Source organism: Scomber japonicus, chromosome 14 (genome assembly GCF_027409825.1).
Source record: "Scomber japonicus isolate fScoJap1 chromosome 14, fScoJap1.pri, whole genome shotgun sequence".
In the NCBI taxonomy this organism is placed as follows: Eukaryota; Metazoa; Chordata; class Actinopteri; order Scombriformes; family Scombridae; genus Scomber; species Scomber japonicus.
The window spans coordinates 27,162,945-27,188,702 of NC_070591.1; the positions used below are offsets into that span (position 1 = coordinate 27,162,945).

Sequence of the window (25,758 nt, forward strand, 5' to 3'; positions counted from 1 at the left end):
TTTCACATCATTTCACCACGAAAACCTAAACAAAGTAGCAGCCAGCTGTGTTTTCTACTTTAAAAAGATATCAAGCACTCGACCAGCTTTTACTTGAGTGCTTCCGACTTCGGTCCAAACCCAAGCACGCAGCTGATGCGGGTACGCGGTTTGATTTGCATTTTTAACAGACTTGGCGCGGACAGAAAGCTTCTGATGCCACACGATGCAACATGCTGTTTGGACATGGTGTTCCATGAAATAACAGAATACACCTGCAGCTGCTGGCAAAGCGACTCCGTCATAGTTATAGATGTGCAAACCATAAATATAGGCTCATTAGTAGATTAATCTCTGCCTCTGCTCCTCCTCTGTACTCTAAAAGCCTCATTTAAGCCTTAATAGACTAATAAACAAGAACGAGCATGAGTCAGGTTTTATATCAGCGGATCAGGTCGGGTCCAGAATTGATTTCGGGGACCTGGTTTGTTCTCTGCAGTTGAGCCAAAATGACTTAATTGTCTTGATACATTTTCAAAAAGCATGACAGGGGTGCAGATGGATAATGCTTGTTTGTGACATGTCTCTGCTTGCTCACATTTGCATCATTGTGCTACAATTCCCCGTGTTAGACTCATCTCTAAGGGCCTCTTGTTTTTGGCTCTAATGAATTGTGCCTGTTGTGACGAGCACAAGCACAGATTTTGAACCGAATTGAGGGTTTTGTGCCTAAGATATCCAAAATTTTATCCGGAATAGGCAAATCACGGCACAATTTGCAGCGTTTCCTCTCAGCTATAAAATCTCACACATTCTTCTCAATGTTCTGGTGAAATCATTCATCCTTTTTCTCTTATTTTGATGTATCTGCACAGGTCTTTCTCTCCCTTTCTTCCCTCTTTTTACACCTACTATTATTTCTCTTTATCCCCTTCTGTTCCTCTCACAATTCAATTCAAGTGTGTTTTATGGGCAATACAGTAAAGAAAAGCTGTGTTGGCAAAGCAATATAGTATAAGTAAAAAGAGAAAAAGAATGGCATTGATATTGTTTGAATTCCCTCTCTGAGCGCAGTCTCTCTTCACTTCTTCCTCTCATGTTTTTCGGAGCATCTGTCCTCTACCGGTTGGGGTGAAGAGATGATGTCTGCTAGGTGTGATTATTTCCACAGCAGCGGCCCATATAGCTCATTTGTAACACGCCTGCTACCGGGGCTGGATGGGCCATACGCGGCACCAGAGGAAGGATAATTGCCTGATCCCCTGTTGCTGCCTCTCTCTCTCTCTCTCCTTCACTTGTTCCTCATCCTCTTCTCTTTTACTCATGTGCATCCCCTGCATCCCTTCATCCCCACAGCTCAGGCCGTATTGAAGACAGCCGTTTGTGCCGCAGCGCTCATTAAGGCCCGTACCAGGGAGAGCTTTAGCGGGGGAATTGACACTCGAGGGAGACGTGACAGTCATTGGCAGTGACAGCAGTTTAGCGACAGCTCCTTAATGCCAACAGTCAGACGGACAGGTAAACATCTAAACAGCGGGAGGAGAGCGCCGAGGGAGGTCAGAGGTAGCGCAGGAGCTCAGCTGGTGGTTTCCCGCATCCCCTTCCTCTCTACAGTCCACACACTTCAGTGGGAATGAACCCTCATTAGAACCCAGTGTGATGGAAGCGGTGAGACAGGCCATCAGAGCACGGGCACAGGAAGTAGGTGGGTGTGGAGGAGAGAAGGAGATGATGCACAGAGGGGTGAAAAGGACAGCGACAGAGGCTGTGGCACCCTCATCATATCAGGGATGGTACCGGGTGTCTGCGGAAAGGTCAGGAGATGATGAAGCCTTTGTTAGCGTTTTCTCTCTCTCGGTTAGCCCTGCAGGGCTCCTGGGCAGCACACAGAGAGTCCTCCCACCTCTAAACACTCACTCATAAGGACTTCTCCCACTTTTTTTTTTTTTACCTTCCAGCTGCAGGTGTCGAAAGGCTCGGACAAGGGTCGGTTTTTTGCAGAGTACAGCTTTGCAAGCACAGCCCGGCCTCAGCGGTAGCCCTCGGCAACCTGTTAACCTAGAAACGTACAATCTTCCATTACAGTACTCCTCCTATAGGTCTTACAGTATAAAGCTCTAAAAAAAAAAAGCAGAGCCATATGGATAAAATAGCTTGAGGACTCAAAAAGCTGTTTGAACACAACACCCAGAGAATTCAGACATCCTGAAATGCCCCATGTTCACTTATTTTGTTTTTCAAATGTATTTATAATAAAATGTCTGGATAGATTTAGAATCCAGAGGAAATAGGCCATTTGGAGGCGTTCCTGTCAACATTCCTGCCAACAAAATATAATATACATGGTTGGGAAACGATGGGAGCAATGATGGGAGCCAGAAAACTGTCATGACTTCTAAAACATTTCACCATCTTATTCTATCATCATTCAAATATGTCGAAACATACCTTCACACATAGACTATAATTACACACATGAATCAGCTATGTATCAATATCAGTGTTTAAGAATTTCTGGAAATAATTAGCCTAACCCTAACCCTAACCCATCCTGAAAATACTGCAGAATTTCAGCATTCACACAAACCGTGTTATTATTTAGCTCAGTGAGAAAGAGCTGGAGAAAGAGTTTTGTTCCACCTCCACATTTTTCATATCTGAGCAGCTCCACAGAGAATAATTTGCAGAACTGTAACGAGAGCCAGCATTTCATTTTTTGTTCTTGAGATGAGGTGATATTTTCTTAGTTAAAATCTGATACAGGACTATGATGAAAATGACTCATTTAGTAAAAGTGAAGATAAGAATTCCATCAACCACACATTCAGTGTCCTTTCATCATCAATGCAGCTGCTCTAAGCTGGATGTTAGGATAGTCGATCACATACTTTGCCTTTGAAGATGATTTACACTGATATCATTACAGTGGTATCAGTGTTGATCATAAAAGCAGTCATACAGTCATGAATCCTGAACAGATGTATTGATACTTTAATCTATATGAAATCTGAATAAAAGCTTACATGAGAACCAATTGACTGCAATTCTCCAGAGTTTAATGTAAACTGCATTCATTAGCATTAGCATTAACATCAGCATTCATATCTGGTCAACTAGCTTAATACCCACAGTAGTGAGTGAGACTTAAGCTACTTGCAAGTTTGCGTAGTACCTCATAAACTAACTATATTAGCTTGTAGGGTTACAAGTGATAGTTTTAACCCAGTTTACTACCAACACATCCACCGTGTAGCACTTCCTCTCTGTGTGGAAGCTAGTCCTAGATGCTACCAGAGTTATCAGTGTCAGTTTATGAGTTAGCACTTAATTTTAGCATCTCTGTCATGCTCTGTATTGATATTGGGGAAGTTTACTCTCCATTAACGACAGCAAACATTACCCGAAATGGTGTTTATTTGTTAATACATTAGTTCATACCTATCCTAATAACCTTTTCTCTCATAATGTTGTCTTTTATAATGTATAAAGTTATGCTTAATAGCCAAACAGGGTTATGTTGAAAGAAATAACAGGCTAATCTGACATTTTTACTTATCATATTAATGATAGTAGTAAGCTAGTAGTAATGATAGTAAGCTCTGTACTCATGAATACAAGAACAACTATTTTGTTTTTATTATAAGGCTACTTCCATGTCTCTCATGAGGACTATCAATTAGGGAGGAAGCTGACTTTTTGCCTGGTACATGCTGTTCTCAGCCTTTTAGCAATATATCATACAGTATATGTTAGGCATCAAATGCATACTTAAGACCCCCTAAGTATACACTTGATGTCCTCATTTTAGTAGTTGAAATGAAAGTCCAAACAAAACAGCATTTCAGAAGTATCAGTTGCAAGCCTTCAAACCATCTAGAGTTCAAAGCAGTACAGCCTAAAAACCAAGATCTGACTGTATAACAGCATTGTTAAATGAGTTCTGCTGTACAGCTCAGAATGCTGGAGACTGGTTGAGAGGGATATAAAAAAGATCAATGCATGTCTCTGGAAGATATGTTGCATCTTTTAGCCCAGGAAAGATCTTCAGTGAGGACTTGTACAAAAACACAAACTGTCACAGCGTGGTGCTGGAAATTAAACATCTGTGGCTCCAATGTCTCGGTCATGTCCTCAGAATGGACCAGGGCCGCATTCCTAAAGTAGCCTTGAGATAGACTCCACCTGGAAACAGGAAACGAGGGAGGCCAAAACCAACCTGGCATAGGACTGTGACCTTGGAAATAATAACTGCTAATCTAAATTGGGGGGAGGCACAACAGGCTGCACAGGATAGGACCAGATGGAAGCTAGATAGCTAGTCACAGCATTATATGTTCCACAGGGAATGAAGAGGACTATGTAAGAAAGTAACTTCTGTATTGTGATATATTTCCAAATGAAACAGGATAGACAGGCTGGGCATATCGTTGGGAGGAATTTGATTTGAACAAAATTGGGCATGTCATGAATCTTCTAAAAGTTGAAGATTGATTGCTGAGTGGATGTCATGATCTGGTTAGTTGAAATTGGTTGATTCAAGCTTTTGAAAGCACACACATTTTATTTCACAGGAACAAAACAAGATTAGATTATTAGATATTAGATTTTGATCTAAGAATAAAAAGAAATTAATAGTTTTTTATTTTCTTTTGGCATACACTATATTATACATTTTTCATTTGATCTCAGCTTTAAAAAGTCACGTATTAGAAGCTAACTCTTGGTGCTAGCTAACATTGGCTCAATTTTGCTACAGTTTGCCTTTTTTAAAGGATCTTTATTGAATTACAAGAACAAATACAACAAAAACTGATAAAATCAGTCTGTGTCTCTCTGTGTGAAATCAGAGATATTGTTTGATGGTAAGTCCACCATCATTATCTTTGTAAACTGAGTATATTTGCTGTGCAAGAACAGAAAGCTTGACAGACATTGCAACAGTAATACAGGAGAGCGGGGCTTAGCAAACAATCAATTGTGAACGTCAAAGTGCTTTCACTATTGTCAGTGTTGAGGGTGGTCCCCCGGGGATATGAATGTAAACCGACTGACATTCTCCCAGCTCAGAGAACCAAACCTTGGAACAGAGCTGCGAGCTGTCACACACAGGGTTGAAAATACAATGTCAAATCCCTCAAGTTAACAAGAGCAGGATCGAGGTAATTGAGCAGGATGTCAATCATTGTAATGGTCAATTTTATCCCTCACTGATTCATATTATGCTTTAATTTTAAAAGAAGACGTGATATATTAAGGAGTTACAGCAGTATTTCCATTCATCACCTTGATGAATATGTATGAGATATTCCACCTTTAATGAAACATGCCGTTACACCTCTGGGAAACCTAAAGAGAATATACTCCAATAAGCCTTCAGGCACTTTTTGTGCATCTTTAGTCTCCTTTACATCCTGTGATGCATGTAATCCTCATTACGCTGTCCTTATATTTTCCCCACCTTCATACACGAGTGACTTCAAAGTCCTTCTGTGTGCTTCATGTAAATTGGATGTAAGTACAGTCTCAAGGCAAGTCTTGTCTAAATATTTGTGCTCCGACAACAATTTGGGGTCTTTAGCCAGGAGGCTTTTTAGAAGTTTCATATCAGTTGAATCATGAGCATTATTTTCTTCTCTTTTCAACATGAAACACAACAATTAGAAGTGTGCGTCATACTGTGAATCACCAATCTGATACTGTTAGGTAGTGGGGCCAATACTGACCATATTAAATGGATTGGGTATGAGCCATGACATGACTGAGCCACGATAGATACAGTTTTGTCCTATTATTATTCAGTGTTTTATCAGTTACACTCATATCAGTCACAGCAGCCTGCTGAGTCCATTTTTAGCATCACAGCTAGAGTTCAAACCAGTAGTTGATAAATCGATCAGAAAATCAATGGGAAACTATTTGGATAATGGTTTCCAGTCACCATTCTAGCAAAAATGACAGCTTCTTATATGTTCATCTTATAAGATTTGCTGCTAACTGTTAGTCGAAATATTTTGGGTTAACTATTTTCTTAGATATTTTATTGGCAAAACAATGAATTTAAATAATTATTCACAGATTCATTGATAGATAATTGCAGCCCTTGTTACCTTACATAGAAAAAATGAACTCATTTAGGTGAAATGCAGTTAGTTAGTACTGGTATCCTCAGTATTGGATGATACCCTGAGTTGCTTTGTTTTTGTTTTGGTCTTTGAAATGTCAGACAAAAAAAAAAAATCCAATTTCTCACAGAGGAAGTCTTTGAATGTCTTATGTTTGAACAACAGTCCAAAACCTAAAGATGTTCAGTTAGCTGTTATATAAGAAGAAGAAAAACACAAAGAAAGTCATCATTTAGAAGATGGAGCAGAGACTCTTTGGCCACTTGTTGTTGAGGGAGAAAAAGTCCAATATTATATCCATACTTACTTTTTTGGTTGTTGTTATGGACATGGAGTCATTGCTCACACTGTTCAGGCGTTCCCCTTGGTGACAACAAATCCCTGTATAATTTTCTCTCAACTCTCAGGCTGTCAGAGGATTATGTGTTTATGTATACACAGCATATGTGAGGCTCTGATGTGTGTCAGCACAAAACGTAATGTAATGTATTTGAGATGATTTTTAAATTTGCAAAGAGAACTTCTTTTTTGTACTATAGAGATTCACCCAAGTGAGTCTCAGGGAAGTCTGTACCATGACTGTTCTTATTAATGGTCGCGCCTGGCGTAATAGTGCATCCTGGAGCTGTGCAAATGGAGGGCCAGGTTCAGTAAACACTTTCATTTCCTGCAGGCTGACAGCAGCAGCTGCGGAGCAGAAGACATCCAGTGGAATGAACCAAATGAAACAGCAAAGTATTCCTCCTTTTCCCTGGATGACATGTTCATCAGACCCTGAAAGTGCGTTTGCCTCACTCTCCTCTCTCAAAGCACTCCTGCCCAATTGCGACATTGGCTAGATCAAGAGTGCGTGCGTGCATGTTTTCAGGTTATCCTGTACTCATGAAGCTCTTTTTCCAATCGCTGCTTGCTGACGATGAGCATTGAACCAATCTTACCAGCAGTAAACACATGCTGAAATGGTTCTCTCATATATACATATATATTACTCTCTTTCACAAATGTGGAAAGACAGGAGGCTGTCCATGTCAGATGTGGAAAGACGTGGCTTAGGTGAGGAGTGGCAACTGGGTAGAGTGTGCAGAAGACAGGACAGAACAAAAAAACTACGCTCCATCTGTAATATGGTGTTTTTAAGCTTTTCACCAGGAATATTTATAATATTTATTTGACAAATCACAGGAAGTCGTCTCTCCCATTCAGTCAAGCATTCAGGCCATGGATGTACAAACAGAACTGGATACAGTAGCCCATTCATTCCTATGAAAGCTGCTCCATGGCACACAAAGCCAAAAAAAGTTCTTCCAGGTTCTTCTTCTTCTGCTTTGCTTCCACACCATTGGGCCCATGGAGCAAGTTCTTAACTCCAGTTTTGGAAGACTCTGGCTAACTTGAATGAGAATAAAACAATCTAATCATGCAGCTCTTCTGGACTTTCAAAGTGTGATCGGACCAAACGGATCGAATTCTGTTAGTAAAACGAGTCATTTTGCGCAGTTTGTGGCACTCAACGACTCCTTTACTAATAGCATCACGTGATGTTGTAATTACATAGTTGGGCCGCTATGGCAAATAAGCTTCAAAGCCTGGCGCTCTTCCTGTGGCCTTTGTTCAGGCCCAGTCAAGACAATGGAGCTTAGCTGGTCTGCTGCGTTTATTCATAACCAGTCGCATGATAGAAGCATCATCAACACGCCCAATCACTCACTGTGAATTCTTCTTCTGTAGTCACACCTGGGCTCAATCAGACATTACATGGACTTTGAACCAGGGAGCTGGCAGGGTAAAGCCCCTTTAATATCCGGTCTGACTGATTTGGACATTGCTGTTCGCACATTACAGCTCCACCTGGTAATGTCCGATAACTCCAGGGTCACAGTGAATGTATGAGAGGGGCTTGAGAATGATGTACAGTAGATTTCCACTGAACTTAGGAGGAGACACACACACTGGTCTCTCTCTCCCTCCCTTCCCCTCCACTCTTCTATCTGTTCGTGCTTCGCCATGTGTCTCAGTCAGAGGCTTCTGGCCGACTTGGCACTTACCTGACCTAGAAAAACAGAAAATCCGCAGCTTCCTGACTAAGTCCACTAAATTTAACACCCTACCCCTTTTCTCCCTCTCTGCAAGCCTTGTTGTCTCAGGAGCTTTAGACCTTCTGACAACAATTGATAGGACTGCTAACTATAGCAGAAGAGCGGAGGGAGCGAGGAGGAAGAAGAAGGCGGATTGTAAAGGTAAACAACATGTGGGCCAACCCTGGGATTTAACAGTGACGCCTCGCTTTGAAGCGCGACATGAAAGAGCTTTTTATTTATTTTTTTTATTTTGCGGCTGAGTGATTTGTTCTGCTAATAAGCATTTAATAAGTGCACGTATTCAAGGAGCACATAGCATTGAGATTAAGCAGAGGGAGGTCTGGGTAAGACGGAGAAGAGCTGGAGGCTGAGGCAGATGTCTGGGGAGCTGCAGATCACTTGTTTTGAACATATAAAAGATTTAGAGCGGCAGAAGGGGAATTTGGACTTTTTTATTTGTTGAGATTCACCTACAGGGCCGGGCACACAAGGACACAGAGAGAGAGAAGTTTCAGGTCAGCCTACTCCGATACCTTATAGGACTATGAATCCCAGAGATATGATACCCACATAGTACTAATAATCCATGAAAGTGTCCGAGTGGTAAGAGAGTCCGCCCCAAGACCTTGTGTCAACCTTCTGGTCTCACGGTCATTGTCTAATTGTGACCAATGAGGTTGTGGTACTGTAAATACACAAGTGGATAATCCATGACTTTGGGTGTAGGGTCATTTTAAAGCAAACTATCTCTCCGCTGATTTTACATGTCAAACTCCATTACCAGTTTATCCACTGAGGCTCTAAAAACAATTTTGTAATGTCTTCTGTGGTTTTTAGGGAGCCTTGGGTCTGGGATTCTAACAAAAGACACTATCAAATTGAATTATGGGAAGCATGGGACCCAGTGTTCTTTGACTTTGACTCATATTGGGGACTAAGCACGGCACTAATTTTTAACCACCAACGTTCTGTTTTAGATGTCTTTTAAAAGTCCTCTAACATTAATGCTAGTGCAATACAAAAATAGCTGATGTGCTCTTCTGAAATAGTTTGACACTGGTTTTATTTGCATTTTCAAGTAGGGCAAAAAACATGAAAATGCTGACAAAAGCCAAATGTGCAAAAGTACAATGGCAACAAACTTACTTACATGATGACATCGGATCTTTGTGGAGTGATGAGGAAACTAATATTCATTCAATACACAAAACAGAAATGTGATACTTCCATCATGTTTTCAACATTCTCTTTCACCATTTGATGTTTGACTGGCGCCCTTTAATTAAATCATCTTGTTGGGCCTTCATCTCCTGCGATAGTTTAATGGTCCCCCAACCAGAACATTAGCACCACCAGCTGTTTATCTTAGTAAACCATCTCCTAATATTCACGTAATGGCTGTGGATGGAAATGTGCATTCATTTGAATTATCTTTGGTCATTTCCTGGAAATTTGGGCAGCACAATGGTAGTAGTGTTTAGCACTGTCGCCTCATAGCAAGAGGGTTCTGGGTCCAAACCCATCTTCTGTGGCCCCTCTATGTGGAGTTGGCATGTTCTCCCAATGACGTTCTCCCCCAGACTAGAAGTGTGGAGGTTAGGTTAACTGGTGACTCCAAATTGCCTGTCGGTGTGGATGTGAGTGTGAATGATTGTCTCTATATATACCCTGTGATTAAGTGGTGACCTGTCCAGGGTGTATCCCACTTCTTGCCCAATGTCAGCTGAGATTGGATCCAACTTCCCTGCGACTCTCTACATGATAAACTGTAAAAAACCTTACATTAAAAGTATCCTTCCATCCTTTTAAGATATAAAGACTCTCAATAACAAAACAACTGAAACAACATTAACTGGAGTGGATGTGTCCTCCCCTTACTTCATATTACATATTATGCAGCTCTGATGTTGCTTTTATCTACCAGCTCATTTTCTATAGTGAAACTAATCTGAAACACTATCACATTTGCCACGAAAATTAGAGATTCTTCATTTTAGTGAGCACATTGTTCTCTCATCTTGGATTTCAGTTTCATTTACTGCTGATAAATATCTGCTCAGAAAACAACATGATTAATTTGCTCATTTGAGAGAGAGTAATTTGCATTTTGTTCTGTCAGTTACAAGGGGAGAAAAAAAGAATAAATTATGACCCATAAAAATGATTCTTGCATACTAATACCTTTAATGGGACAAATAAGGAGATATAATAATAATACAACACTCTAAAGCCATACAAGCTTTACTTTTGTGTTGTAATAATCTATTAATCTCACCCAGCTCTGTTATTAGATGAAACAAATCATCTTGTATTGTTTCTAAACTAACCATGAGCCCCTTAGGGTCCTGCCAAGGTTTACAAGTACAATACAACCCTTTAATTGCTACTCTGCATCACATGCTACACTCTTACCTGTTAGCTCATTGTTCAGCCTAACTGAGAGATAAATGTCTAGAATATGTAGGTTGTAGTGTTTAATACCGCTGCCATGATGGATATCACACTTTATTAAAGGATAATAATGAACTTCCCTGATGCCTATTTTGAGCATAGTTTGAGGCCTTGCCTGTAGGCATGTCTTATTGTTCCAGTTTATTTCCATACATCTTCTTGCATAAATCTGGCAGCATGACACCAAATTGTTGGAAATCCGTTAGTTAATAGAAGCAGTAATCAACAGCTCTTCATCACGGGCTCTTGAACTATTTTTCTTGTAGGACTATTGGCGCCCCAAGACCAAATGAGGCTTTAATGAAATTGAACGAAAAAGCATCTGCTGGGTTTAATTAAGTCAGGGAAAGGAATTACCTGCATGACCTAATGGACTGATGTTTTGAAATTAGTATTCTTCAACACACACCGGTCACTTTCAGAAACTATTTCTTCAACCACAGTAAATATGATTCTTTTTTTTTTTTAGTGGAGAGGATGATGCTCTGCGGATTCATAATCCAATAACCTCCTAAATGAACTTCATCCGCCCATCTCGCAACGGGGTAAAAAGGCTCAAGTCAGAGCTGGATGGAGCATCTCAGTGAAATATATAATTAGCCTCATGATCTGCAGTAGATGGGTCACACTGGCAGATAGGTCACACTGACTCTCAGAGGGATTTATTTTCAAGAATATTCAAGAAGGACCATGTTGTTGTTTGAGATCTTAGACTGAATTGTATATATTTTTATCTGGTATACATTTCAAATTACTGACGCTGCAATAAAGCCCATACCGTATGTCCACCCCCCTTTTTTTTGTTAACAGTTAATCATCAATTACGGTATCTTTGAATAATCTGTACTCTGTCAGCAGGCTGCATGGTTTGTTGTGCAGTGTCTGACAGGCTGTGAAAATACTGAATTATTAATGAATTACTGTTACTTTTTTTGGTTTTCTGTTGCTTTTTAAACACGAGTTTACAAGTAGCTGCTCCCATCACAAAGCATGGAAGACCCCGCCTTTGTTATCCTGTAATTGCTGCTCGTATCACCTCATTAGGGACCCTCAAAAGTTTTTTCAAAAATGTGGATAAAAAACTGTTGTGGTTTTTTTTAGAATTGCGGCACTTTGAACGTGTTGTTCAAAATGGCAGGAACGTGTTTTCTCTGCCTTGCCAGGCGCCCCTGGCTGACGCCGCGCAGATTAACTCCAGGAAACAGCCTGCTGAGCTCCTCGTTATTAGTGCTGTTCTCCTTTCTCAGCGCTGATTAAATAATGATCGTGCTGCAGAAAAACAAAGTTAGCTCCATGCTCCATAGCTCAAAACTATTAAAAACTGAGAGACGGAGCAGTTGTGATGAAAAGGAGGGTTTCTTTGAGGATGCTCATGAGACAGACAGGTGCTCCCATCTGTGCGCTGTCCTCTGCTTCCAATTCCTTTACATCATGTGACTCCACATTTCTAAAACTGTCCAGAGAGAAATCGATGGGTCTTGCCTTTACATGTCTGTGTGCGTGTGTGGCTGTCTATGTGTGTGTGTCTACTCTAAAAAGCTCTCTTTAGCAGAGATAAACAGGTGCTATGTGCAGCTGGTGGTCAGAGATTACAGCCAACGTTGTGACAGCATCTCACCTCGGGCCAGCGCTGTCGTCCCCTCCCACGGCTTGGAGACAAATCTGGAATTCGGAGCCAAGTATAAACCCTGGACACAGCCCTTATGAATGGCCCCCTTTTTTCCACTTGAATTGTATTTGCCCATTTACCGCAACACCATTTGAGTTCCGTGCATGGGACTAGTACAGCCTGACAGCTGCAGCACTGAATATATTGTCACCTGGAGCGTAACAGCTAGTTTTTTTTTACCTTCATGCTCTGTGTAAATACAGCCGGTCAAAACACATTCACTGTTCCTCCTCATCCCTACCTGTCTCCATACATTACTGTATTCAAAAGGTCACGATAAACAAGGGAATACAAGTAAAAGCACCTTAAATATCTTTAGATATTTCCTATATTTTTCTTATTGTCAACAAATCCCATGAAAACACCAGAAGACAGATGAGTATTGTCTATATCCTAAGCCTGGTACAGCTTATTCCTCTGTGCCATGGAGCTCCATTGTTGCCCAAAAACTATTAAAAATACATCAGTGAGCCTCACTGTTGCACAGGGTGATATGTTCCCCAGTTTTGAGACGTTATCTAGCTTTTTAATGAAAATATATATTTATGAACCATTGGGCTTGGATAGTGTCATTCCACATACAGGTTAGCAAGTTGGATTGTTTTGACATGGCTAAGATATAGAATATCTTCTACCTTATCCTTTTAAAGGTGCAGTGTGTAGAATTTAATGGCATCTACTGAAACAGACTTGACAGAAATGGGACATAGTATTAAAAAGTATGTTTTCATTAGTGTATAATCACCTGAAAATAAGAACCGTGTTTTTGTTACCAAAGAATGAGCCCTTTATATCTATATAAGGAATGGGTCCTCTTCCATGGAGCCTGCCAATCTCGTACCGCCACGTTTCTACAGTAGCCCAGAATGGACAAACCAAACACTGTGTCTAGAAAGGGACCATTACATTTTTCGCAGCTAACGTAGGTTCTTCTACATGCTTGGTGTATTTATTTGGTTGTAATGTGCAATTGCCACTAAATCGTACACACTGCTCCTTTAAGTTGTTCAGTAGACAGCACAGTGACTTTCCTTTGATGGAAACTGATTCTGGGTCCAGGTAAGGAAATGCAGAGTCTCGTCTGGTGAATGTGCCAATTTCTTAGCCAGCTCTTCCTGCAGATGCCAGCCAACCAGCGGAGAGATTTGGCACCATAATCGGGACTCGCCCCTCGCTTCCACCCTGCCTCTTGGAAAACAAAATGACCTTTATCTCTGACAAATATTCAAAGAGAATCTGAATAGCAGGTGTTCCCAAATTAGAATTTAACAATGGAAACCTAGCCAGCAGTGTAATAGACGCTTGGCTCGTGCCGACCATTAGCATTTTGGAGATAATGCTACAGAATTAATTAGGGACACTTTAGTGTCCATTACTGCTCAGAGGCAATCGGTCTCACAAGCCATCACTGTGTCCTGCATCGGTCCTGAAGCAGCATGTCAAAGCGATCGCAGGAATCTTCCATCTCAACCGATTTCAATCAGGTGAAAATGTGTCCATTCATATGCAAATAGATTGCAAAACATTCAGCCTCACACATCTCGCCTCAAAATTGTTACTTTTTTTCTGCTCCATACTAAACTGGTCTAATGCATTGAATTGCTAATACGCTCTATGAATATATGAATAAATCCTTTTTAAAAGTCATCATTTCACTCCACTGACCGGCTCCTGAGGATTCTAGATAAGACGGAGCTACTCTGAGATGACTGACAGTGCAGTATCTGATTGGTTGGGAAATGCTGGGTTTTACATTTTTACACCGCTGACCACAATTAATAAAGAGGATCTAAAAATAGCTGTATGTGATGCCATACTCTGTGCTCATGAACACAGAGAATAGTATGTTCAGCAACACTGAAAGACATCTGATCAGGAAAACATGAATCCTTTCTAAATTAAAGTCTCAAGACAATGAAAACTTTAACTTACTGAGACAAAATGACATTTTGGGTGGCAAGTAGCTTAATCAGAATAGAGCAACTTTATATTTTATGCTGATTCACCTACTGGTTGCCAATTTGAAATCAGCTTTGAAAACGGGGTCTCAAATATATCTCTCTCTGCCTTTCAGCTCTTAGTTACTGTAAACAATGTGCAACATTGGTTCATGTATAAAGCTATATTTATCTAACCGCAGTCATATTTAGTCTACAGTGCAAAGCAACAACGAGCTCCAAGATATCTAGTACAAGTTGATTAAGTCAGTAATACACAGAGATCCTACATGGGCAGAAATACCTCAAAAGAAATGTACGCTTCACAGGGGTTCAAGCCCTCATGTGGTGCACTCTGCACCAACTAACTGACTAATGAGAAGCACTTTAAAGCTCATGGCTTCAGGCTGACGTGTAATCCAACCGTAACTGCTCAGCAAATCACCTAATATCTACATAATGTACATCAACAAACAAAGAAAAAGAGATGTTCTTCTCAGTTTAATCTTCAAAAGGAATGAATGCTTACAGTAATGATGATGACATCATGGCTTATTGAATGGGAGCTGGAAATGCTTTTTCGCAACATTAATTACAAGAATAGGATAGCAGGGGTAATGGGAATAATAATTATTTTTCATTTGGCCCAGAGGAGCAAAAAGGGCAAAAAGGGGCAGAAGCTTGAGCCACCATGCTCCCATCCAGTGCACACCCCTGCATTTGAATGAAACCTTATGAAAAATTCAAAGAATAATAGAAGTGGAAGCTGAAAGATGATGCTAAAAATTGAGAGTATGCATTTTACATTATTATTAACATTTTCTAAATTATGCTGTATGGTTTCAGATTAATTTCCTACCTTATGATCAGTAATGCTTTCCATTCATTTCATCTTATGACTTCACATACTTGAAATGGATAATCCTCTCCAGTGAACATTCATCTCAAAGTTCTCCACATAACGAAGATGTGAGCAGGACCATTTCTTAAAAACACTCTCCTCAGGGCTGTGTTCAACTTAACAGATCACCATCATCTCTTAGAAAACAGTGTTCTTTACCAGTAATAAGAAATAACTGCAATATCCACTGAGTGATGTACTACTTATCCAGATTAGGTGTTGGTTTTTCATCAGTCACTCATAGGTTTCACACTATACAGAAAATGTACTTTCTGCTTAGTTATGTAACCTTTGGCAAGCTTTACCCAAGAATGTTGCTTACGCTCTCAATAGTGCCTTAAAGAGATTATCCAAAATGTGTCCTGAGCCAGTGAAATGCCAGTGTCTCTAAAAATTGACTCTGCTTCTTGTTCCCATGTGACACCGACATGAAAAATTGCTCAAACGTAAATGGGTTGCGGCTCACGTGGGGGAAAAAAGTCTTATTTGTCTTAACGGCAAAAGAAGGATGGGTAAAGGGACTTTTTCGGATTCTTGTTTTGCAAGATTTAAAGGAGTTTATTTAGACTACCTTCTAGCACAGTGCAGATGGTACAGACTGGCCTCGCTGAGAGCAAAGAGAAACTGGGTCTGTGCTGAGCTCAACGAGGGAGCTGGGATAAGGGAGGGCCTGGAGCTGCGTGTTATCGCTGAGGGCTAAATAAGAAAGTCTAAAAAAGAGGTATGCTTGAACTGATTGGGAATCTTGGAATCCAATGGGGATTTTTTGATTTAATTAAAAATGTTAGTGTTGAACATATAAGTTTGACTTTTTCAACATAATGGTATATTTCCTTTTTAGGGAAAAGGACAATAGTCATTATAAGTATTTCAACCATGAAATAATGAAAGTCTGCTGTAACAGATAGTGACAGCAACATTGATAACAATACCTTGTAAAGGTTTATTGATTCTTACCTGAAATCTGATTGAAGGGTTACATGAGAATCAGTTGTCCATTTGTGTATTGTTTGAAGGGCAGAGAGAAAAGGAAGTTGGTTAGGAACACAGGAGGAAAAAACAAAAATCCAGATACACAATGCTCTTCAAAATAAACCCATGGGCATTGAACCTGCTACAGAATACATGAATACAACTCAAATACACACACATCTCTACAACCTCTCTTATCTGTAATAAACAGAAACCCTAAGACTGTAAGCTGTGTGAGTTCAGACCCGAAAGAAAACAAAGACAGGCTAACTAAGAAAGGCAACTTAAATAATATCATGTTAGATAGTCTTTCAAAACTGAAATAAGGGGAAAAGTCTGAGGGTCTTTGGAGGACTAGAATGGCAGCTAGACAAAGACAGTGACAGAATCATGACAGTGAGCTAGTTGTCCAGCTAACTAGGTTACTAGCTACAGCAGTAGCTGAGCATTACTAAGCCCAAGCAACGCAAACTTCATTAGATTGTATGGTATGACTAGCGCTTTTGCTATGTAGTACTTTCCCATGCGGAGGAAAGTCATGAATGCTATCAGAGTTCATGGTAACATTAGCTAAAGTTCATGGTTAGCGGAGTACTAAGCTAAGTTCATGAATGGGGCTAAGGCTAAGGCTAACCTTTCCTGCTCTTTACTCGTTTTGAGGTAACCCAGAAACCACAACACATTTTTAATACATTTCTGTTGTTATGTTAGGAAGGCCAAGCAGTGACTGCATTTTTTTACTAGTTTTGAGGTAACCTGGCCTCAACTCATTTTAAATTAATTAGCATGTCCAGCTAACTAGGTTACTAGCTACAGCAGTAGCTGGGTGTTACTAATTCCAAGCAGTCCTAATTACCTTAGTTTATAGAGTTACATTTTAAAAAGGCTGTTTTATGACTAGCATCCACTGTGTAGCAATTTGTGACGTCAGAAATGGTTCATGATAGGCAGAGTGCTAAGTTCACAAATGGGGCTAAGGCTAATGCTAACCTGTCCTGCTCTTTACTGCTTTTGAGGTAACCCAGAAACCACAACTAATTTTTAATACATTTCTGTTGTTATGTTAGAAAGGCCAGGCAGTGATGGCATTTTTCAATCAATTCATGGCACTTATGCTAGCTTAATTAGCTTGTTAGCTACACCTGATGAAGTCTACCAGTGACAGTTATCAAATCAGCCCCCAAAATCAACAGTCACCGACATGTGGAGCCTGCTTTGTCTAACTGTCTGAAATCAAGAACCCATTCTTTCAAAAATTACCAAGATTTTGGAGTCAAAAACCTGACAGTATTATCATTGTAAATCGTATATGTGCCAAGAATGAACTGCAGCAGACAAGTCAGCAGTAACCAAGAGAGGCAGGATTGAGCTAGCAGTCAATGTAGGCTGCTCAGACAGTCTCTCCCTCAGTATAATCTGACACTTAATGAATGAGGAGGAACAAGTTTGATGAATTTCAGCTGTGATGAGCTAATGAACATGACAGAAGCAGGGAAAATCTGAGCTCGGAGATCCAGACGGAGGAAACAGGAGAGAGAGCAGTCAGACCTGGCACTCATTTGAGATCTGTGCTCGAGTGGAAACCACAGAGCACAATTAAATAGACGGTGTCATAGATTTCCTTCTGTCACCATACAGATAATGTCCATTTTAACACCTCATTTAGTTTGGTATTCAGTCATAAAAATCTTTTTATTTCCACCGATTCAATCAAGAGAAGAATAAATCCTCCTGTGCAATGAAAAGAATGTGACAGAAGCATTTTTTATATTTATTATTTGTTTACAGTGCAGAGATCAACTGAATTTGGCAGAAAACTGCTTTTCCAACTCATTTCAAGGGAATATCACCATATTCATGAACAATGTTGAACCATACATCTGCACAACTGCACAAACATCCATCTGCAGTGCAAACAAGAGAGGTATTCATTCCATATTGAGATTTTTTTTTCTCTTTTGTAAGACTTGAAGACTGAACAAATGCTAAAATAACTAGCTGAGATGAATGTTGTGTTTTTTTGCAGTCCGTTTTATTTGCTGGCATCTGGGCCAGAATGCTGTATAACAGCCATCTGTCTGGTTCAAAATATAATGAGGAGACCTGTGTTTTAGTGGACAATTCAATCCAGCTAAGGCCTTCTGTTTATAACAGAAATAGCAGGGGGCTGTTTAGCTTTTAATGCCTCACAGGATGGTCAAGTGCTGCACTCGGCCCGTTGTGGGACTCTGTTTTTTTTCTCTCTCTCTTTTTGGGCCAAAACAGCTGGTTAGCTTTTGTTCCTGAAGCACTTTGACAGAGAATTACGGTGTGAGCTTTCTCTCTTTTTGCATAGATTTCATACTCACCATGCTCACGTGGCACGCACAAAACCAGGTTATTGAGAGAAATCAAGTTAAGGAAGGAGATCAGAGACTGTGTTTACATGCAGGTGGTCGGTAATCAGATTTCAACCCCCACCCCCTATCTAAGCTTTGAAGCAAAGGCTGGCATATTTTAAGTGCATTACAAGGATGAGTAATATTTCCTGTTGCCGAACTGATGCTTTTCCGACCTTGTTTGTGCTTGTAGAAACCCAAATAAACGTGCACATGAAGAAATCAGCTGTGCGTCTACCAAAAATCTAGCTCAGCTCACCAGATTTGTCTTAATTCTTCTCTTTCCCTGATTGAAGACACCATATTGGAGAAATCCTGTTAAAGAAATAAAGGCATAACAACATTTTTTTTTGTGCAACGTGTCATTTTGCAATTGAAGCTAGTGTAAATTTGTGTTTTCCCTCTGGCCCACTTAAGCATTTTACTGCCAGTGGTGAGGATTGGTGGCATCCCCACTCATACAAATGAGATATTACCAGCCCGTGAAGGCTGCTGTAAAACCACATTAAAGGATCGGTTCAATTTTTTTTATTTTTTTTCTAAATTTGTTGAGAGAGTTGTTTGCTACTTATTTGCTATTGAGGCAGTGTGAACAGAGGAATTATTACAGTGGCCAATAACTCCCTTGGCACACATACAGTATAGCATGTAAGCTTTGTATCAAGATAGATTGGAAACCATTCTAAAGCTATCCGGCAACCATCTTCTTTTCATGTCGTCAGCCATTGATTTAAAAATGAAAAGGTATCTGAATGAAAGAAGATAAATAAGCAACCTCAGGAGATTAGTTCTTTGTTTGTCTGCCAGGCAGGGTTTGCAGATAGGTGCATGATCCGTTCAGCGACTGCGGTTTGACAGTAATGATACTATAATGACTCTGACCTCTCTGGAGTCTTGTCCTACTCCTGACCTTTCACAACCACTTCCTGACAAAACCACAAAAGAAATAAAAAACTTGTAATAAATAAATAAATACATAACGAGACGACTTGTTTGGAAGCGGTTTGTGCCACAAACTTATTCCGTTTTTGAAGAGGACATTTGTTAGAGTTGCTCGGCGTGTCAGTATTTTTATGCATCGGTGTGCGGTATCCATCCCAGTGACTGTCATTAATCAACAGCTGAAAGACGCTGTGGGCTATTTTGATGCTTGACCACATTTGTGGAGTAGAAACTTGGCTTAGACACCTCAGCAATGATAATATTTCTTTTACAGTCAGATCTGATTGTGTGTGTTCATGAAGTATGTTTATTTGCACATTTAATCTACAAACTGTCTATATACATACATGTTCATCATGTGCTTGCATGTATTGATTTGTTTCTTCTGATTTCCCCCGTCTCTTTCTCTCCCTCCTTCTATCTTTACTTGCTGCAGGTATGCATTGTGCAAAAGAGGGACACGGAGAAGATGTACGCCATGAAGTACATGAACAAACAGCAGTGCATAGAGAGAGATGAGGTCCGAAACGTCTTTAGAGAGCTTGAGATCCTACAGGAAATTGAACATGTTTTTTTAGTAAATCTCTGGTGACTATCCTATGTTTTTACACTTTCAATGTGGTCTGCTCTTGCCTGTGTCGGTCGCCTGATCTGTCTGTTTGTGCGTTTTTGTATATTTTACCCAAAAAAGAGATTCTCAATACAGGAGTGCATGCAACCCTAAAATAGATGTCCTCTTGGTGAATATTATGTTCCTTGTGTTGCATGCACTCTATTTTCTAACATTTGGAACTGAGCAAAGGAGGAAAAAAAAGTTTTGTTAGTTTCACTTAGCAACATTTCCTTATGAAACAATTTACACAAGAGTGATATTTTTGGGCTGTTCATTTTTGACTCTGAGCCAATGAAGCACACATTTGATAATTACTGCGGTTTGAAATGACCTCACACCTCCCTTGAGTCTGATATGTGGGTGAACGGAGGCTGCTTTCATTATTCAACGCTCATCTCCAAGCGGGACACATTTCTAAATGTAATTGGGGACCTGGCACGGCATTCATGGCATATTACACAAAGCACTTTACTCCTCCGTAATTGGTAGAATGATATTACACGTGCCTATCTTTTCTGAACAATTACTGCCACAATATTTTGTTTTTCATATATATTATGATGGGTTGTATACTTAGTAAGTAGATGAGCAAAAGAAAAGTTGTGTTCTGGACCCCTTTTTTCCCCTCATCAAGTCTTGAATGATTTAAGTTTAATCTACAGGATATTTTTGTCTGCTAGAAAAAGCCACTGTACTAGAACAAACTGAGGGCATTTTAATGAGCGTATAGTAGTAGGCCTGGGTATTTTTTTATAGTATAATTCCCTGCAGGAGTGTATTGCTGCCAAAGCCTTCTGTGTTCTAGTTTTCCATGTGCTCTGCTGCTCTGCTCTCTCCTGCTCTGCATCCAACATTATTTCAAATGCCCATTAGCGACAAAGACGCTAAACTGTATCATTTCATCTATGTGGGAACGAGAAGCCTCACACTTCACACCTCCTTCGTCTGCTTTCTAAGTAGGCTGCACAAAGATGCTCCAAAAATGGCCTGTCAATCTCACGGGGAGAACATATTGTAGAAAACATGAGCTCAGCCAGATTCCCTCAAACCAAAGTTGTGATGGTCCCAGAATCAGCAGTTCCATTTACCTCAGGAGATGGGAGTCAGAGCTGGTAATGACACACAGAGTCACACTAGAGTTTTAGGTGTTCAAGAAGTCAGAAAACCAGTTCTAGCTAGGTTAGCTATTGATAGCAATACCAGTTGATAAAAAAAAAAACATTTCGCTTTATTTTACGCATACAAACAACATAGCAACATGTCCATAGATAGAAGTTGGGCAACTTTCACACTTTTGATGCATGAGGACAGCTTGGATTTTGAGGTTGGGGCTGGTGAGGTTCCTCCGACCTTCCAAGCTGGATATCCAACTTCGGAGAGAAATCCAGTTGAAATTCCCAACTGGGAACTCGGAAATTCCGACCTCTGAGTAAAAATGGAACGCACCATTACTCTAGATGATCCACATACTCTGTTATGGAACCATTACCTTTCTATTCTTTAATTCTGAGGCTCATTGACATCTATAGACGTTTTTTTCATGCTATAGAAACTATATTTAATGTGGATTCACACATCAATCATTGGCGCTGGTATTGCTAAACTTAAAAACTATTCGCTAGACTAGATACCCCTAAACTGACCCCTTTAAAGGAGATTGCCTTTGTGTGCACCCGTCCTGTATCTACAAATAAAAGCCTAATGCTGAAAATGCTTGAACAACAATGTATCCTAATGTTACCCCAAAAGGGTCCAAAATTTGAAAAATCTACAAATTTAATGAGTCTTCAGACAGCAGCTTTGTCAATCTGCTTGCTCAGAGCTTGCCTACATGTATTTGACTGGCCCTCTTGAAAAGCATAGGGGTGCTGTCAACTCTGCATGTCAAATAAAGCATCACAGTGAAGAGTGCACGAGGCAAAGGCACGTCCTCGACAGGCTGCTGCCACTGCCAGTTCAGACTGTGTGACAAGGGAGAGATGGTTCGTGAAACCAGCTGTGTGATTGTGTCTGAATGCAGCTGTTACTATACGAGTCTGTTGGCATAGCAGGCACAGACGCTGAACGTGGGCAGCTGTGTTGATGTGTTAGCGTCACCAGACCTTATGCAAAGCCACCAGAGATTGGCAGAATGTGCTTCAACAATGACTTGTACTCTCATTGTGTAAAACTAGTCAGAACCTGACCACATTTTGGTTTGGTTCCATTCACACCAAATAGCTGGATTCACATAATACTTTCCTAAAGATCATCTTCAAGGACTAAAAACCTTCCTGTGTTGGGTTTTCTCATTGCATGAACATGTATAATTCAGAGAAAGTCTTACACTGGTGAGAGGAGAACACATCTTGACATAATGGAAATCAATTAATAGCTTGAGTCTATGGTAAGTTTGTTATTTCTGCTTCAGTTTATGCAGACATTCTGTGAGCATATGTGCGTGACAGCATTGTTATGTGTTGCACCTGTATGCATCGCATTAACTGTCTCATTCATTTAGCTGCAGTTGCGAGAGACAACATCTCAGCCGGCCAGGTAATGAGATAGGACTGATGAGAACTTTGCTTCATCTTCTCATCGTCTCCCTTACTGTATAACAACGAGCAACCTAATTGGTTCACCGTGTGCGTATGCCGTTCAACTGATTCCCTGTAGATCAGACAGTTTCCAATATCCATAGGCTTGTCAGACAGAGCATTATGATTTCTGACACTTAGCATTTGGGCACTTCGGTACATCATTAATGAATGTGCAATAGAGCAGCTGGGGATTTGGGGAAATGCCTATTCTCAAAAACAAACAAAAAAGATGCAACTCACGAGAAACCAGCTTTGATCAAGCTTCACAGGAGTGTTTTTATTGATACAATGCCAAGAGGGAGCCATAGACACAGTCAGGAGTCAGCGAGAATGTGGGAAAAAGCACCAAACAGCTGTCAGAGAAAGTAATGATTCCTGCAATCACAAAGAGGGGGGAAAAAGTAGAGAGAAGGGGTGTGCAAGACAGTGCAAAGAAAGTATTTGGCATTGATTTGTTTTGTCAAAAAAAAAAGAAAAAAAAAAGACTTGCAGACTAAGGATTTGTAAGGTTTTCCTCCATCTCTTACCTACACACACAGACGCGCTTTCAGTCACGAAGCGGGTTTTGCTTTCATTGAGACATCCTGAATTCTGCTGTGCGGAACAGCTCTGTCCGTCGCTACAGAGGAAATTCATTAAGAAGAAACCCTGTGAAAGCCCACACTGAATCCCATCAGCTTGGGCGAAGGCTGCCTTAAGCTGGGCGGATGTCAAGTTTGCAGCCCACAGTAATTGCTGCGACCATACCCTCGCCGCATAGATATGATGTGTAGGAGTTGAGGGTACAGTGAATGGATTACCTTGGAGGAGGAAAAATTGACTATCATGTGCTGAATGCACCAAATCCACACAAATCCTTGTAAGGATTTGCATCACACAGGAAGTCACTGATGTCTTTTTTCCCTCACATATGTTTGAAAACCCAAAGTGCATGGGTCAATCCCCCCCCCGACCCAGTAGCAGAGAGTAACCAGCGTTAGGGTGTAGCAATGAATTGGATCCCCTGGCCTACAGAGTGTAGCACATCATTATAAAAGCAAGGTTTCGCCTTCAGCATTACATCACAACAGATCACTCTCAAACAGCATCACCCGTTCTCCCCAAGGGCCCAGACATGCAGGAGTGAATCATGACCAAATGGACGCTGTGGCTGCACTGTTGAAAACTGAGTCACAGAACAGCAAGAGTAGCTAGGGATGTTGCAGCGACTATTGTCAAGAGTCAGACCTATTAAGACAGTCCTTGGAGACCATCGTTAACATTTTTAAAGGTTTTAAAGCAAACAAAAACAGGTGAGTCATGCGGAGGAGCTGGATGATTCCTCTTATAGTCCATCCCCTCACCACAGTCAGAAAGCTAGCAAGAGGAGTGGTGAGGATGGATGGGCTGTGTCTTGTTCAGCCTCCATTAAGAATATTGATTTCAGGCCTGGATGGAACACGGCAGTGGGAGACTGTGGAACAAATTAGCCTCTACACCCCAGTTCAGCAGTTCTAACGAGCCCTGCGAGGGGGCTTAGTCTTAAATCATCCTCATAAAAGGCAAAATATGGTGCCATTCCCAGCAGCACAAGACTCTGTTCTCTAATACAGCACCCACTGACTATTGCCCCGGACTTGCAGCCCTGGAGGACTTTTACTGAAACTGCCCTTAAAGAAGAACTTTTTGTAGGACATGGCCTTCAAAGTGCACCTTGTGAAAGTAGGACAGTGGATGTGGGTGGGGTGTCTTCAGGTGGCTGGCTGAAGGCCACTGAGAGGAGAGGCAGCGCTCACTCAGACAATTGTTGCAGCAATCCTCCGAGGAGAATGCAAGTGTCTTGTGATTGAGTCATACAGCCGGTTTCCAGTCAGCCCATCTCTATCATTAACTTTATGTAGGCCATTGAAACTTTGCAGACCAAAGACAGCCAACAAAATCACAAGCTCTTGTTTTTCTCTGGCTTTTTCCTCAAAACTGTACCCTTCTTCTTCTGTCCCTCTTTTTCCCTCTCTCCCCAGGCTCATTTGTCATTGTGGCCTGATTATTTCAGCCTGTTCCTTGTACTCCTTCCAGCCGGCTAACCTTCCTTTCTTAGTCTCTGTGACTGTCACAGCCAAGTCTTACCCTGGCCTTTCTTCCTGGTTTCGGACAGTAACAGCTCTACCCAAACCTCAGATTACTCCAAGGCATTCATGTGTACCCAGCGGTTTCACCCACAACTCGTCTCGTCATAAATTCTGTTCCCTTTTCAATATGAAGAGCAGCAGAGGGCACATAAAATGAGTTTATTGGTATAAAACATTATTTTGACCCATTTGAGTGTCCCTATCTTGCAGTCCTTAAGTTGACAAAGTTCAGAAACAGAACTCCAAATAAATGCTAATTTTGCTCCATATAGGCTGGATGTGTACGTAAGTTTTATAACATTCGCCTTTAACGGGCAATTAATGTTGTGTTTACAGTTTGCTGCACTTCCTGCAAGTAGCAAAAAAAATCAATACATTTGAGGCAATGTCATTAGTTCTGTTTTCATCCATGGGTACCATTCAGTATCATAACTGCAGCATCGTAAGGTAGTAAACTTTGGACTCCAGTTACTTCAATTCAAGACTGCTTCTGTCATCATGCTTTGTAGTTGAGCTAAGTAGCAAACAGTTTTATTGATGTGTGTAGCCTATTACTAACAAACTTTTCAGGATCTTCTTGTGGGTTGTATATTCATGAAGATACAAAACTACACTCTGAACAAGCTTGTTACACATGTTGCCACAACCAGATTTTTTATCCCTATTAGGCCTAAGCCTGGAAGGAGATCATGTGTTTGTGTGTGTGTATATCTGTCTACAGATAATCTGACATACTATTAGACTAATAGCCTAATATTTTCTATGCAAGGACCTGTCGTGGTTGCAGTGATTCACAATTACTGAGAAACCTTTTTTATAACTCGTTTTGTACCACCACTATCTGCTGGTGTCCTCATTCCTCTTTACTGGCAACAACCGCAGAAAAAGGCATTTCCGTCCATTGACTAGGACAATAATAAGTCTGTTTCAGGCCACACTGCGGCCTTTGTTGCGACTCAATAACTGACATCCATGGAAAAGTTTGGGCTCATCTCGAGCATCTCAAAATGAATTCCATAATTGAGTGAG

General features: G+C 40.7%; 1 protein-coding gene across 2 annotated transcripts in view; it reads left to right on the forward strand.

Annotated features, from left to right (window-relative positions):
- The window catches only part of LOC128373358 (serine/threonine-protein kinase 32C-like), an 87,099-nt gene that overhangs the window by 40,816 nt on the left and 20,525 nt on the right, over window positions 1-25,758 (forward strand). For both annotated transcript variants that reach the window (XM_053333654.1, XM_053333655.1), the window contains exon 3: window positions 19,866-20,017. In XM_053333654.1, coding sequence (XP_053189629.1) covers window positions 19,866-20,017 — 152 coding nt within the window. The remainder of the gene's footprint in view (window positions 1-19,865; window positions 20,018-25,758) is intronic.